This window comes from Esox lucius, chromosome 7, assembly GCF_011004845.1.
Source record: "Esox lucius isolate fEsoLuc1 chromosome 7, fEsoLuc1.pri, whole genome shotgun sequence".
In the NCBI taxonomy this organism is placed as follows: domain Eukaryota; kingdom Metazoa; phylum Chordata; class Actinopteri; order Esociformes; family Esocidae; genus Esox; species Esox lucius.
The window spans coordinates 24,927,710-24,945,024 of NC_047575.1; the positions used below are offsets into that span (position 1 = coordinate 24,927,710).

Consider the following 17,315-nt stretch of genomic DNA (forward strand, 5'->3'; position numbering starts at 1 on the left):
AACTGTCCAATTTTGGTGAGCTTGTGCAAATTGTAGCCTCTTTTCCTATTTGTAGTGGAGATGAGCGGTACCCGGTGGGGTCTTCTGCTGTTGTAGCCCATCCGCCTCAAGCTTGTGCGTGTTGTGGCTTCACAAATGCTTTGCTGCATACCTCGGATGTAACAAGTGGTTATTTCAGTCAAAGTTGCTCTTCTATCAGCTTGAATCAGTCGGCCCATTCTCCTCTGACCTCTAGCATCAACAAGGCATTTTCGCCCACAGGACTGCCGCATACTGGATGTTTTTCCCTTTTTACACCATTCTTTGTAAACCCCAGAAATGGTTTGTGCGTGAAAATCCCAGTAACGGAGCAGATTGTGAAATACTCAGACCGGCCGTCTGGCACCAACAACCATGCCACGCTCAAAATTGCTTAAATCACCTTTCTTTCCCATTCTGACATTCAGTTTGGAGTTCAGGAGATTGTCTTGACCAGGAGCACACCCCTAAATGCATTAAGGCAACTGCCATGTGATTGGTTGATTAGATAATTGCATTAATGAGAAATTGAACAGGTGTTCCTAATAATCCTTTAGGTGAGTGTATGTCAACAAATGAAAATGGTAGTACTGGATCAGCACTCAGTACCGGCACACCCTCAAAGTTCAGTCCTTGGATTTGGTACTGACGTGGGATTGAAGTGGAATTGGTGCATCCCTAATCTTGGACATGTGTCTTTATAATCCAGACACTCCCTTGACAACATTTTGTTACACACTTCTTTTCTGTTTACAATACCAATTTTAATAGCTCTCCAGTACCTAAAAAGTACTTGTTAGCCAACGGTCACCTGTCCAACCGTTTGTTTAGGCTAACCAGGGTTGTCACACATTGCAGTTGAGCCTCTAGTTTGGTAGCAGCATACACATCAGTGTCTACCTCCTGGAATGTGCTCTTGACCTGTCAGACAGTGTTTTGGACTTCAGTCATCAACTGTAGAGATCTTCATTAACCTACAAGGCCTTTTGCAATTGCTAAGCTCATCACAGCTCATCTTCTTCATAATGATGTTCCAAACATTTCTCTTTGTTAAGTCTAAAGTTTTGCATACATTCGTATTTTAATTCCAGGTTTTTCAGCCTCATAAATTAATCTTTGAGTTTAACTGATACCAATTCGGTCCTCATGTTGAAAATGACCAGCAGTAGACTCAGCTTTTGCTAAGTGTAATCAAGACTAGAGATTGAAATTATGCCTGTTCAAATTACTTGTTAAAATATAGCCAACAAACCAGAAACAACTGTCCAGCCAATTGTCCCAATACCGTTGGTGTCCATAAACAGAAATAATAGTAATGCATACTGACTATAAATTGTTAGTACTTTATAATGCTGAAACCACTACGTACACAAATACCATCAAATAAAATCTAAAAGTCTACTTTAACTACCTAGTAACTTTCGGATTTCAAATCCAAACTTTTAGAATACAGGGCCAAAAGCATAACAAATGCTTTACTGACCCAATAATTATAGTGGCCCCTGTGTATTGGACTTGATGTACTGTCCTTAGGCTACACACACTAGTCCCTCTCTCTCCGTACCCTCCCTTACCTAGCCCCAGCCTGGCCTCTGCTCACCTCTAAAAGACTGGAAGAGCATGGAGGCTTGCTGCCTGTGTCAACACCAGCCCCAGGGCAAACCACTACCATACTTATGTAACCCTAACCCACATTCAGCTCAGTGCTCAAATCCAATGGAAAGCACTCAATCATCAACTTAACATCCAGCGTCTCTATACAGTCGACTTATAATCTTGTTGAATTTTAATTGTGGAAACACATCGGTCTCAGGGCATAACTAGGTGATTATAAAACAAGCAGAATGTGCATAAACCTACTTGATAAAATCTCAGTATTCTGGTGATTTGAGAAAAAAAAACAGTATGAAACACTTGATGTAAAACATTTTGGGCTCTCTGCTGGTAAGCAAAGCTCCATGGCAACAGTTAACCTTGTTATGTGAACTCTGCAACTCACCCAATGTTGAAGTAACTGCCACGTTAACAATACCTCATGGAAATAAAAAGGTTTCTCAAGTTTCTTACCAAGGTTTCTGAAGTTTCTCACCAAGTGAGGAAATTATGCCACAAAAAAGTCAAAGTTAAACAAAAGAGCCTACCTGCTGTGCGTCAACATATTTTAGCAGTTAGATGGAAGGCAGGGACTAGAATAGAGGTGAATGGGTTAGTTTTCAGAGAGAGGGAGTCTCTCTTCTCCTCCCCCTCCCCTCTTTGGAAAGCAACATGGAGCCTCCCGACTAAGGCAACAAGATAAAACAGATTCCTGGGAACGTGTGCTACTTTCCAGCCCTTCCATAAATCAGGCTGAGCCAGCCAAGACTCAGATCCATGCTGCCTCTTTATGCCTGAGCCCTGGTTCATATTTACCCACACAGCACATCAAGAGCTTCCACTCGTTCTGCTCCCAAACCCCACAAGCCCACGTGGTTCTACTGCTAGCTCGCTACACAGAGGGAAGGAGGTGACGAGACCCAAGACGGCACAGTAGGCAAAAGAAAGGGGGGGGTTGCTAAATAACAGCAGCCAACATGAGGTTTGCACACTAGAGGGCCTCCTGCTCCAAAGGCCAACAAATTCCTTGGTGTAGATTTAAAAAAAGGAAAAAAACACTGACACTATCATCAACATAATTTACGCATCAACATATTTTAGCAGCTCGTGTCAACATTTGGGTAAAATCTGAACCCAGGCAGTATTACCAAAGCCCATTCATTAAACAGACTACACACAACCATTACCCAGGGAAGGTGCTCTGTAGATCTCACCTGGTTTCTCCCTCTCCGCCTGCCATAGTTGCGTCTGACCAGTGTCTTGTAGTTCTGGTTCTTCTTGGTCAAGTAGTAGTACAGAACACAATCGGACACACACTGCAGAGTGAGGAAATGACAGGGAATTAAGAATAAAATGATGAGCACAAATGCAAACCATGGGGTTTTAGGAATGTCTGATTAACTAATTAAGTGAAAAGCCCAAATATAATTTCAAGGTAGCTCACTTTTCTCTCCAGATAGGAAGCAATGAGGCCAAAGTTCTTTGGGTGCTGAACAAACCTGCAATAAAAACATAAAAAGGTACAGGGAAGCGTTAGAAGGGTAAGGTTACATTTAAACTACAAATTGTCACTGTTTAAATGTTGTTGTTTTTTAAAGATCTGCCACCTGTTCTGGATACAGCAGAATGTTGGGAAAAAATTATATTACACTAAAAAGCTTCAACCAACTTCAATATGATGGCAAGGGCCAAAGTAGATTTACAAAGGGCATGGAGTGCACAAATCAGCCCTGACTGTTAAACAAGGAATACTTTAAACAACTAAATTGAGTAGAAAAACTCCTGCAGACAGAACGGATTTAATATTGTAGAGTAACAATCTAAAAGTTGTGTCATTTACAATGACCAGCAACTAAAACTGTCACAAAAATAATTTTTGCAGCACCCCTATATGCCATTATTAATATAATTATTGAATGTTTGTTTCGTTCTTCACGACTGTGTCACTAATTATCCTACTGATGAAACTGATCATTACTAAGGCTATGGCGTAAATGTAATTAATATTATTTCCAGTTTATGCGTTGGCAACATGTACATAGTTATTTCGTGCCAAGATAATATATAAGGAAAATCACCCCTTAATTTATTAAACACTTCAATTCAATGCAGAACAATTAGACTTATTATTAATTTAGACATTAATACACAGTATGTTGCAGTAAGACAACAGGCCTTAACTGAAACATTTCTGAGGCAGCAAGCATCAGCAGGACTGCACATCATGACCCAGAATGTGGATGAAAGAACCCAAGATAAGGGTGTGTTTCAAAACTGTATACCCATACAGTGGATTTAAGATGTATAGATCAGAATTGGCTTTTGCAACGGGCACATTCACCATGCTTTAACCCTTTAAGAAACTCATTCGAGGTATCCGTGTTTCTGTGTGTAACAGCTCAACATTAGATGCTCAGAGGACATGGACTGATAGACTGCGTGAATCAGGCCTTTATGGTCAAATTGCTGAAGAAGAACATCTACTAAATGACACCAATTAGAAAAAACGACTTGCTCGCGCCAAGAAACACGAGAAATGGAATTTAGACTGGTGGAAAACCTTCCTTTGGTCTGATGGGTCGACATTTTTTAGTTTTTTTAGGAGTTTTTAGGTTCAAACAGCAGTGTCTTTGTGAGACGCAGTGTGGGTGAATGGAAGATATCTGCATGTCTGGTTCCCACTGTGAAGCATGGAGGAGAGAGTGTGATGGTGTGCGGGTACTTTGCTGGTGACACTGCCTGTGATTTCAATAGAATTCAAGGGGCACTCAGCCAGCATGGCTACCACCGCAGTCTGCCACAATACGCCATCGCCTCTTATTTGCGCTTAGTGGGACTATCATTTTTTGTTCAACAGGAGAATGACCCAAAACACACCCCGAGGTTGTTTAAGGGCTATATGACCAGTGTAATGGTGCTGCATCGGTTGACCTGGCCTCCACAATCACTCAACCTCAAAACCAATTGAGATGGTTTGGGATGAGTTGGACCACAGAGTAAAAGTAGCCAACAAGTGCTCAGCATAAGTGGGCACTCCTTCAAGACTGTTGGAAAAGTATTTCATGTGACTACCTCATGCAGCCGTTTGAGAGAATGACACATGTGTGCAAAGCTGTCATCAAGGCAAAGGGTTGTTACACTTCTTTAGTTACTACATGGTTCCATGTGTAAAGTCATGATTTTGATGTCTTCACTATTATTCTACAATGTGGAAAATAGCAAAAACTAAAGAAATACCTCTGAAGGAGTTTATCCAAACCAGAAAAGTACTAGATATATTTTAAGTAGTGAAATAGTAAACATATTGTGATATTTACACAGATATTCAAAATAGTGGTCAGTTGCAGCGCTACATAATCACAGTAGATACATTTATATTACATCAAAGCATGAAAACACAAGCAAAGTCCTAAACACCAGATCAAAAGCTGCTTGTTATCAAAGATGTTTCATAAAGTAAAGTAGTCGGTCCGAAACAGATACATTTCCTGCCTGTTGGGCCCTGTCTGGGGCCTCCCCCGGGTAGGGCCACAGTGTCACCGGACCCCCCCATCTCAGTTCCAAGGTGTTACGCTGCTATATTATTGTGCTGGGGGATATGAGGAATGTACTACTAACTTTTCTCAGTCTCCTCCAGTTTTAAATTTTAGGAAGAGATGAGGTCCTGGTCCACACCTGCGAATTACCTGGTTTGGGGGGCCCGTTGCTGTCCCTGTCCTTGTCCACCTGGTCATACTTCTGACCTAGTCTAAAATCAAATAGACTCTGGATTTAGCCCAGAGAAATGTATTTATTATTCCAATTGGACTCTTAATATCTCACCCGGCACAGCCAGAAGAGGACTGGTCACCCCTCTGAGCCTGGGTCCTCTCTAGGTTTCTTCCTAAAATTCGACCTTCTTAGGGAGTTTTTCCTAGCCACTGAAATTCAACACTACTGTTGTTTGCTCCTTGGGGTTTAAGGCCGGGTGTCTCTGTAAAGCACTTTGTGACAACTGCTGTTGTAAAAAGGGCTTTATAAATACATTTGATTGATTGATATATACACTAGCATCCTATAAGAAAAAACAAATAACACAAACTTACTTTTCCTTGAAGATCTCTTTCTCGTGTTCAGTCCACACATTCATAAACTGTCGAGCCTTATACACCTTCATAGGGTCATCCATCAGGCCGTTCATGTTGATGAACCTAACCCGCCTCTGCTCCAAGTCGTACATAATAGGAGGGATGACGGATAGCTGTCGCATCTGTTTCTCATTGTTCTGTTAGACAAGGGGTTATGAAAGGGAGGAGTATAGAGATTTCAGTTATGATGATTAGATGGCTGAATGACGATTTCTGCTTGTTTTGAAAGCATAGGATTGATTCTTGGACCGAAACTGATTGGTATAAATGTATAAACTGATTGGTATAAATGTATTTCGACTGTTCATAATTGTGCAAACAGTTTGCAATGCAAATTATTTTATTAAATGATTACCTTGAAAATATATTTTATACATTAAGTCACTATGGATAAAAGCTAAATTACAGCTAAATCTGCTAAAAAACATAAATGCAAATAAGTCAGAAAACAAGAGCAGAAATCTGCATTTGCAATATACTGTACAGAAAACAATGAAAAAAAATGATGGTCCAAGACACGAGTCAATAAAAAAGAAATTGCTGGCTCAATCTAAAGCAGAAACATGACCAGTGTTGGTTCCATTTCAACCATAGAATTTTAGCTCATATTAGGGGCAAATGTTTTGGCAAGTACCTAGACAGTGTAATGCAGCTTCCACTTCCTGATAACTGAGGTGTTCACTGGGATATCCAAGGACTTAAATTATTTTGTACCCTTGTCCTTCCGAAAGGAAGGCAAAGGGTATATATGTGTGTGTGTGTGTGTGTGTGTGTGTGTGTGTGTGTGTGTGTGTGTGTGTGTGTGTGTGTGTGTGTGTGTGTGTATATATATATAAATAAATGATATCAGAAAATACGAATGCAACTGTAATGATTCACAGATTAAAGTCTTTGTTAGGGCAATGTAATTTGTGTAAACTGGAAGCTTCCACATCAGAGGTTGAGCAACATATTTCAGTATTTTCTTCCAAATATAAAACCAATGACACCTTAAAACAAGATAATTGTTCAGTGGTTTGAATGAATTTGTCAGGCACTGAAAATCAATAATGCAATCTGTGAGAATCAGTAACTAGCAGCAAACAGTAACTTCAGCTTCAATATAAAACCTTCAGAGGATTGCATTGAACAAAAATTATTGTACGTGTACACTCAGGCAAATGTACGCTCATTTGTTCAAGTGAAAACATCTTGTCTATTACCTTGAAAACACCTAGTAAAATCTTTGACACAAGGACCAATTTGAGAAATAAACAAATAGATCCAGTGCAGAAGAGATCCGCAATCGGTATCTACCTCAATAAAGTAAATGAACACATCCCTACATTTAACCATGTTATAATGATCGTTGGCTGAAAAGTGTTTTTTATTATTGTCCATGGTCTGAAAAACATACAGCTGTATCCTCATTGTGGGCATTGACTTTTGAGTTGTTTAAGGCAGTTGGTGCTGACTGAAGCTCAACTTATAATAATACTGAAACATAAAAATGGAACCATGGAGAATATTAAATTGGCATAGTTCACACAAATGAAATGTGTCTTTTGCCATAATAGCTGTAACAGGCAAACTGAGATGTTTCAAAGGTGACAGCACTAACCTCCTGCTCAGACAGTCCGTCAATTATTTCAGAAATCTCATGCTCGCTTCTGGCAATGGTCGCAGACAGTCCAGTTCCTCTCTGGCCAACCCTAGAGTGCAAAAAATCAAAAGAAATTAATTATCTACAGGAAATTAACATTTAAAAACCTCCTTGACAACCTCCATCATCATCCCTTATTACAGTACTGTGTAGGGGCCATCACAATCTCACAGTGCGCCCATTTCTCCTGTGCCCAGGATGCCTATCATTCATGATGGCATTTTTCCAGCATGATAAAGTTAAAGAATGACAGCAAAATGACCAAGAAAACATTACACGTACTCAACAGTAGCTACAAACGCACCAAATAACCAGTTTTGTTATATTTATTAATCCACAGCATGCAAATAATATGCCTTCTGTCTACAAAACAGATATTCATTCCTATAGAAAATGTAAACATAAATGCTGTCAACAACACATCAATAAAGATAAGTGAAAATGTATAGATAGAGATACATAGATAGAGATATAGACAGATAAAACATGTCATCAAGAATGGGTGGAAATTACAACTGAGAGAATCCGATGGCTTCTACCAACCAAGAAAGGGGATGCTAACTTTTGAACCAGGATTATTTTGCAAAAATATCAATTTCTCTGGTTTTACTATTTATAGGTATGAGTTTGAGTAAAATTAACCGTTTTGTTTTATTCTATAAACTACTGATAACATCCCAAATTCCAAATAAAAATACAAACCCGGATCCAAAAAAAGTTGGGACACTGTACAAATTGTGAGTAAAAAAGGAATGGAATAATTTACAAATCTCATAAACTTAAATTTAATTCACAATAGAATATAGATAACATATTGAATGATGAAAGTGAGACATTTTGTAATGTCATGCCAAATGTTGGCTCATTGTGGATTTCATGAGAACTACATATTCCAAAAAAGGTTGTGACAGGTACCAATAAGAGGCCCGAAAAGTTACATGTACAGATAAGGAACAGCTGGAGGACCAATTTGCAACTTATTATGTCAATTGGCAACATGATTGGGTATAAAAAGAGCCTCTCAGAGTGGCAGTGTCTCTCAGAAGTCAAGATGAGCAGAGGATCACCAATTCCCCCAATGCTGTGGCAAAAATAGTGGAGTAATATCAGAAAGGAGTTTCTCAGAGAAAAATTGCAAAGAGTTTGAAGCTATCATCATCTACAGTGCATAATATCATCCAAAGATTCAGAGAATCTGGAACACTCTCTGTGCGTAAGGGTCAAGGCCGGAAAACCATACTGGATGCCCGTGATCTTCGGGCCCTCGGACAGCACTGCATCACATACAGGAATGATACTGTAATGGAAATCACAACATGGGCTCAGGAATACTTCCAAAAAGCATTGTCGGTGAACACAATCCACCATGCCATTCGCCAAAAAAGAAGTCATTTCAAATGGACTGTGGCAAAGAGGAAAAGTGTTCTGTGGTCAGACGAATCAAAATTTGAAGTTCATTTGGAAAACTGGGACGCCATGTCATCCGAACTAAAGAGGACAATGACAACCCAAGTTGTTATGAGCGCTCCGTTCAGAAGCCTGCATCTCTGATGGTATGGTGTTGCATGAGTGCGTGTGGCATGGGCAGCCTACACATCTGGAAAGGCACCATCAGTGCTGACAGTTATATCCAAGTTCTAGAACAACATATGCTCCCATCCAGATGTCGTCTCTTTCAGGGAAGACCTTGCATTTTCCAACATGACAATGCCAGACCACATACTGCATCAATTACAATGTCATGGCTGCATAGAAGAAGGATCCGGGTACTGAAATGGCCAGCCTGCAGTCCAGATCTTTCACCCATAGAAAATATTTGGCACATAATAAAGAGGAAGGTGCGACAAAGAAGACCTAAGACAGTTGAGCAACTAGAAGCCTGTATTAGACAAGAATGGGACAACATTCTTTATTCATAAACTTGAGCAACTTGTCTCCTCAGTCCCCAGACGTTTGCAGTCTGTTATAAAAAGAAGAGGGGATGCCACACAGTAGTAAACATGGCCTTGTCCCAACTTTTTTGAGATGTGTTGATGCAATGAAATTTTAAATCAACTTATTTTTCCCTTAAAGTGATACATTTTCTCAGTATAAACATTTGATGTCATCTATGTTGTATTCTGAATAAAATATTAAAATTGTAAACCTCCACATCATTGCATTCTGTTTTTATTCACAATTGTACAGTGTCCCAACTTTTTTGGAATCAGGATTGTATTGTCGTTTAGAGTATTTATTTGTAGAAAATAACAACTGGTCAAAATAACAAAAAAAATATGCATTGTTTTCAGACCTCAAATAATGCAAAGAAAACATTCATATTCATTTTTCAACAACAAAATACTAATGTCTTAACTTAGGATGTGTTCAGAAGTCAATATTTGGGGGAACAGTACAGATTTTTTTTATCACAGCTTTCATGCGTCTTGGCATGCTCTCTCTTGGCATGGCTTGTGACCATCTATCTTCCTCTTGATCAAAATTACATAGGTTTTCAATGGGGTTCAGGTCTGGAGATTGGGCTGGCCATGACAGGGTCTTGATCTGGTGGTCCTCCATCCACAACTTGATTGATCTGGCTGTGTGGCATGGAGCATTGTCCTGCTGGAAAAAACAATTCTCAGAGTTGGGGATCATTGTCAGAGCAGAAGGAAGCAGGTGTTCTTCCAGGATAACCTCCTACTTGGCTTGATTCATGCGTCCTTCACAGAGACAAATCTGCCCGATTCCAGCATTGCTGAAGCATCCCCAGATCATCACAGATCCTCCACAAAATGTCATAGTGTGTGCAAGAACTGTGGCTTGTAGGCCTCTCGAGGTCACTAGGTGTTGGGCAAAGCTGAAAATTTGACTTGTCAGAGAAGATGACCTTACTCCATTCCTCTACGGTCCAATCCTTATGGTCTTTTGCAATCTTCAGCCTGGCTCTTCTTGGCTTCTCAATGATGAAGGGCTTTTTTCTAGCTTGGCACGACTTAGGCCTGTTTTGAACCGTCCTCACCGTGCATTTCACCCCAGCTGCTGTTTACCATTCTTTTTGTAGGTCACTTGATGTCATCCTACGGTTGTTGAGTGGCATTCGACTGAGTTGACGGTCATCTCAGTCACTGGACAATTGCCCTCTGCCTATCTGTGACTTGACCTTGTTCTTATGAACCGCCCTCTTTGAAACTGTATAGGTAATCACCTAATCAGTACCTCATTAAGTAAAACGAGGTGTGCCTGTGTTGGAATTTAAAAAACACTGGATGGAATGCCTGCCATATACACTAACCTAAAGGATTATTAGGAACACCATACTAATACTGTGTTTGACCCCCTTTCGCCTTCAGAACTGCCTTAATTCTACGTGGCATTGATTCAACAAGGTGCTGAAAGCATTCTTTAGAAATGTTGGCCCATATTGATAGGATAGCATCTTGTAGTTGATGGAGATTTGTGGGATGCACATCCAGGGCACGAAGCTCCCGTTCCACCACATCCCAAAGATGCTCTATTGGGTTCAGATCTGCTGACTGTGGGGGCCATTTCAGTACAGTGAACTCATTGTCATGTTCAAGAAACCAATTTGAAATGATTCAAGCTTTGTGACAAGGTGCATTATCCTGCTGGAAGTAGCCATCAGAGGATGGGTACATGGTGGTCATAAAGGGATGGACATGGTCAGAAACAATGCTCAGGTAGGCCGTGGCATTTAAACCATGCCCAATTGGTACTAAGGGGCCTAAAGTGTGCCAAGAAAACATCCCCCACACCATTACACCACCACCACCAGCCTGCACAATGGTAACAAGGCATGATGGATCCATGTTCTCATTCTGTTTACGCCAAATTCTGACTCTACCATCTGAATGTCTCAACAGAAAATCGAGACTCATCAGACCAGGCAACATTCATCCAGTCTTAAACAGTTATCAGCTCGTGCAAATTGTAGCCTCTTTTTCCTATTTGTAGTGGAGATGAGTGGTACCCGGTGGGGTCTTCTGCTGTTGTAGCCCATCCGCCTTAAGCTTGTGCGTGTTGTGGCTTCACAAAGGCTTTGCTGCATACCTCGGTTGTAACGAGTGGTCAGCTTGAATCAGTCGGCCAATTCTCCTCTGACCTCTAGCATCAACAAGGCATTCTTGCCCACAGGACTGCCGCATACTGGATGTTTTTCCCTTTTCACACCATTCTTTGTAAACCCTAGAAATGGTTGTGCGTGAAAATCCCAGTAACTGAGCAGATTGTGAAATACTCAGACCGGCCCGTCTGGCACCAACAACCATGCCACGCTCAAAATTGCTTAAATCACCTTTCTTTCCCATTCTGACATTCAGTTTGGAGTTCAGGAGATTGTCTTGACCAGGACCACACCCCTAAATGCATTGAAGCAACTGCCATGTGATTGGTTGATTAGATAATTGCATTAATGAGAATTGAACAGGTGTTCCTAATAATCATTTAGGTGAGTATGTAGACTGACAGACAAAAATGCCCTAACCCATGTAAAAATCCATGACAAAGTATGCTAAATATGTTAACACACGAAATAGTCCAAGATCTATAAACAGGGCGACACTGTAGTAACTTAAACATCTTCATCCATCCTTGCATTCAGAGCATCAGTCTCCCATCTTTAACTGTTCTGAATTCCACATTTTAAATTCTCAGGTGGGATTGAGTCTTTTGAAAAGGATCAATTTGAATAAAGAATAATCACTGAGGAACCAGACATTAATTCATTAATAAATAAGAAAACTTGTGTAAATTAAAGTTCCAAAAAAAATTACCAGCAACAAACACACTGGTTACTTTAGTCAGGTAAATACTGCAGTTTATTGTTTAATAAGCCAGTGATTGCTTTAATCTGACATGCCCTGTTTTCAGAGAAATGTGATGGGTCCTTGGATGCATTGAGTACAGTGGGGAGAACAAGTATTTGATAACCTGCAAAATCATGTAGAAATCTGTGATTATTAACATAGGTATACTTCAACAGTGAGAGAAAATGACATTTTATGATTTTTAAATAATTAATTTACATTTTATTCCATGACATAAGTATTTGATCACCTACCAACCAGTAAGAATTCCGGCCCTCCTGTTCTCCACTCATTACCTGTATTAACTGCAACTGTTTGAACTTGCCAACTGTATAAAAGACACCTGTCCACACACTCAATCAAACAGACTCCAACCTCTCCACAATGGCCAAGACCAGAGAGCTGTGTAAGGACATCAGAGATAAAAGTGTAGACCTGCACAAGGCTGGAATGGGCTACAGGACAATAGGCAAGCTGCTTGGTGAGAAGGCAACAACTGTTGGCGCAATTATTAGAAAATGGAAGAAGTTCAAGATGACGGTCAATCTCCCTCGGTCTGGGGCTCCATGCAAGATCTCACCTCGTGGGGCATCAATGATCATGAGGAAGGTGAGGGATCAGCCCAGAACTACACGGCAGGACCTGGTCAATGAACTGAAGAGAGCTGGGACCACAGTCTCAAAGAAAACCATTAGTAATACACTATACCGTCATGGATTAAAATCCTGCAGCGCACGCAAGGTCCCCCTGCTCAAGCCAGCGCATGTTCAGGCCCGTCTGAAGTTTGCCAATGACCATCTGGATGATCCAGAGGGGGAATGGGAGAAGGTCATGTGGTCTGATGAGAAAAAAAATTTGCTTTTTGGTCTAAACTCCACTCGCCGTGTATGGAGGAAGAAGAAGGATGAGTACAATCCCAAGAACACCATCCCAACCATGAAGCATGGAGGTGGAAACATTCTTTGGGGATACTTTTCTGCAAAGGGGACGGGACGACTGCACCGTATTGAGGGGAGGATGGATGGGGCCATGTATGGCGAGATCTTGGCCAACAACCTCCTTCCCTCAGAAGGGTATTGAAGATGGGTCTTGGCTGGGTCGTCCACGCATGACAATGGCCCGAAACACACAGCCAGAGCAACTAAGCAGTGGCTGCGTAAGAAGCATCTCAAAGTCCTGGAGTGGCCTAGCCAGTCTCCCGACCTGAACCCAATAGAAAATCTTTGGAGGGAGCTGAAAGTCCGTATTGCCCAGCGGGCAAGCCACGAAACCTAAAGGATCTGGAGAAGGTCTGTATGGAGGAGTGGGCCAAAATCCCTTCTCCAGTGTGTGCAAACCTGGTCAAGAACTACAGGAATCTACAGGAAGGTTTCTGTACCAAATATTAAGTTCTGCTTTTCTGATGTATCAAATACTTATGTCATGCAATACAATGCTAATTAATTACTTAAAAATCATACAATGTGATTTTCTGGTTTTTTGTTTTAGATTCAGTCACTCACAGTTGAAGAGTACCTATGATAAAAATGATTCTACATGCTTTGTAAGTGGGAAAACCTGCAAAATCGGCAGTGTATCAAATATTTGTTCTCCACACTGTAGGTAAGACATGAGGGCACAAGCAATTGAGACTTTCACCATAGTACTATTGCTGCATTGTAGGCTCAAACCAGCACAAAATAATAGATTAATTCCAGTTCCAGGACACCTCACTTTACCTCTGGAAGCGCTCTTGCTGCTCTCTCTGCTTGCGTATCTCTGGGAACTGTCTCTCATAGTACTCCCTGGTGCGGCTCTCCTTGGCCTTACGACGCGGGTTGTTCTCCATCCTCTCAACCTTCTTCTCCCAGGCCTCCATCAGCTGGTCATAGCGCTGGCAGATGTTCTGTTCCTGGAGTAAAAAAGAGTAACACAATTATCTAACTGAAGACAGAGTACCAGTCAAACGTTTGGACGCACCTACTCATTCTTTGGTTTTACCATTTTACAAATAGTAGAATAAGTGAAGACAAATGCATGAAATAACACATATGGAATCAGGTAGCAACCAAAAACAAGTGTTAAACATTAAAATACATTTCATATTGTACATCTTTCAAAGTAGCCACCTATGTCTTGATGACAGCTTTGCACACTCCCTCCATTCTCACACTCTCTGCATTTAACCCTCATGAAGTAGTCATCTGGAATGCATTTCAACTAACAGGTTTGCAGGTGTTTAAAGTTAATTTGTAGAATTTCTTGATGCATTAGAGTGGGTATACAGAGGGTGATAAAGTACGATGGGTATAGAGAAGACCATCATTTTGTCTGTATTGTAGTAGCCCATATTATATCAAGAACACCTCAAATAAGCCAAGAGAAATGAAAGTCCATAACTTTAAAACATTAAGGTCAGTCAACATAAAACATTGAGAACCCATTCAAGTTTCTTCAAGTGCAGTCACAAAAAACATGAAGCACTATTAACAAAACTGGCTGTTGTGAGGACCACCACAGGAATGGAAAACTCAGAGTTAACTCTGCTGCACAAGATAACTTAATTAGTTACCAGCCTCAGAAATTGGCAACTAACTGCACCTCAGAATGCAGCCCAAATAAATGCTCCACACCCTTCAAGTAACAGTCACATCTCAACATTAACTGTTCAGAGACTGTGTGAACCAGGCCTTCATGGTTGAATTGCTGCAAATAAACCACTACTGAAGGACACCATTAAGAAGAGACTTGCTTGTGGTTACCGTCAAAGCTTCGATGAGGTGTGATGGCATGGGGGTGCATTTCTAGTGACAATGTCTGTGATTTATTTGCAAATCAAAGCATGCTCAACCAGCATGCCTACCACAGCATTCTGCAGCGATATAGCATCCCACATGGTTTAAATTAGTAGGACTATCGTTCCATTTTGAAGAACACAATGACCTTAAAAACACCTCCAGGCAGTGTGAGGTCTTTTTGACCAAGAAGGAGAATGACAGTGCTGCATCAAATGACCTGGCCTCCACCATCAACCATTATGAACCCAAATGAGATGGTTTTGGATAAGTTGGAAACGCAGAGACAAGAAAAAGCAGCCAACACGTGCTCAGCATAGGTGGGAAGAACTCCTTTAAGAGTATGCAAAGCGGTCATCAAGGCAAAGGGTGGCTACTTAGAAGAATCTAAAGTATAAACGTTCTTTGATTTGTTTAACACTTTTTGGTTAAAACATGATTCCATAGGTGTTCGTTCATAATTTTTATGTCTTAATCTATATGCCACAGTGGCTGGTGAACCAAAACATAAGTCTGAGGCCCTGTTTACAAGTGTCCCTGTTTGAGTGCTGAAATTAAAAGACATCCCTTTCTTGGCAGTGCCTGGGTAATGAAGCAGCTTTAAAAGCAATGTCACGATGCAATAATCTGTTAGTGCCTAAAAAAAAAAAATTATAAATCTAAGAGACCAAAATTGTATATGTACCATTTGTAATTCAGTATAATGTGAGAATTTGTCTGGGGTTTGAATATGCATAGCATATACAATATATAGCATAGTATATACAATGCATAGCAGTCAGGGGTGTAAAAAGTAAAAGTACTCGGCTGTGTTCACCAGTTTTGGGAAGTTCCTACAGAAGGGTTAAATGACCATGTAAACAGAGTTCATAACTCATCAGTGTCCTTAATTGATAATTTACACTCTTCCTTTTTATTTAATTGATCACTAGTTAGTTTTGAACTCCCTTTACCTGGTAATTTAGATCTTAATTAGATACTTCCCAAAAGTGGTAAACACAGCCGAACCCAGTTGAGTACTTTTACTTTGTACTTTTTACACCTCTGATAGCAGTGTATATACACAGATACATTTAGTGCAAAGTATTTTGTTTTGTTTTGTACTCCAGCACTTTGGATTTTAAATAAAACAATGACTAAAGGGTTAAAATGCAAACTGTCAGAACATGAAATGGATAGGAATTACAGCCCTTTTTATAAATAGTGCAGAGCGATAATAAAACGATAAAAAATGGTTTGGCAAGTTCAAGACTTACAGATAAATACTCATTTAGTTCCAAGGCAGAAGAAAAAAAGTTAGGCAACGCGCAACAAATACAGAAACGCGTTTGGATCAGGACTTGAATACGATTGCACGTCACAATCATTTTACTGTACATACTGTTCAATGGAAACCTTGGGATTTTTAGGAATTTTCCTTCTTAGGAAAATCCTACTCATAGTCAACTATTCAAATTTTTATTCTTAAAAATCTTCAGCAATGATCGCTGCTCAATAGTAATTATTCCAGTTTCAGGCATATATGAAGGTGACTTGTCACTTCACAAACTATTAGCTGTAATTTACTAAAATCAACGGGCCCTATACTATTGTTATATGTGAATTTAATACAAACTTTATTGTTAAAACAGCGTCTCACAACAACGTTTCAAATAATGACCATTACCAAGGGCAGTACAGTAAGAGTTAATTGTAAAAGATTAGAAGAGAAAACATTTAAATGAGCTGGAGAGAGTCCCATATAGCGAGGACAATGCTGCCTTGTTTTCTCTCTTGACTAATGATAGCCAAACAATCTGCCTTCCTCTTGGCAGTTGGCCATGCTGCGCACTCTTCTGCCAGTGTTCGAAGGGTTTGTCTGACTCTGTCTGGAATACACTGAGCAATAACTTTATTTAAAAACTAAGGAAAAATCTTCCACTTTGAGTGGTTTGACTAGACTACATTTATACATGGGCCGACTGACTGACTATTTAGAGAAAAGAGTAACTTAGCTGGTCAACATTGTCTTCTGAGATCTGTCAATTGAAGTGACACCATTGGTTTCTAAATCCAATGACAAGGCAAAGCCACTGATTGGATTTACAGTAAATTACAAGGGAATACAGGGATGCATGGAAATACCATGTTGAACCACCATGGTACTAACATGTAAACCAGGAAAATGTAAGGGCATTTATGTACAAGCTAGTGTGCCTCTTCAGAGGGCCACCAAATTCTATAGCTTAAATTTTCAATTGCCATCAGAGGCCTGCAGAAAACACTGAAACACCATTACATTAAGGAACACGTACAAACACAGGGTGGGACAGCATGAATCTACAAACAAGAAAATCTCCAAAACATACTCAATACC

General features: G+C 40.3%; 1 protein-coding gene across 7 annotated transcripts in view; it reads right to left on the bottom strand.

Moving 5' to 3' along the window:
- The window catches only part of ncor1 (nuclear receptor corepressor 1), a 101,468-nt gene that overhangs the window by 69,432 nt on the left and 14,721 nt on the right, over positions 1-17,315 (bottom strand). For all 7 annotated transcript variants that reach the window (XM_029120759.2, XM_013134453.4, XM_029120758.2 and 4 more), the window contains exons 10-14: positions 13,904-14,076; positions 7,339-7,429; positions 5,697-5,875; positions 3,056-3,110; positions 2,826-2,927 (exon numbers count right to left, since the gene is read on the bottom strand). In XM_029120759.2, coding sequence (XP_028976592.2) covers positions 2,826-2,927; positions 3,056-3,110; positions 5,697-5,875; positions 7,339-7,429; positions 13,904-14,076 — 600 coding nt within the window. The remainder of the gene's footprint in view (positions 1-2,825; positions 2,928-3,055; positions 3,111-5,696; positions 5,876-7,338; positions 7,430-13,903; positions 14,077-17,315) is intronic.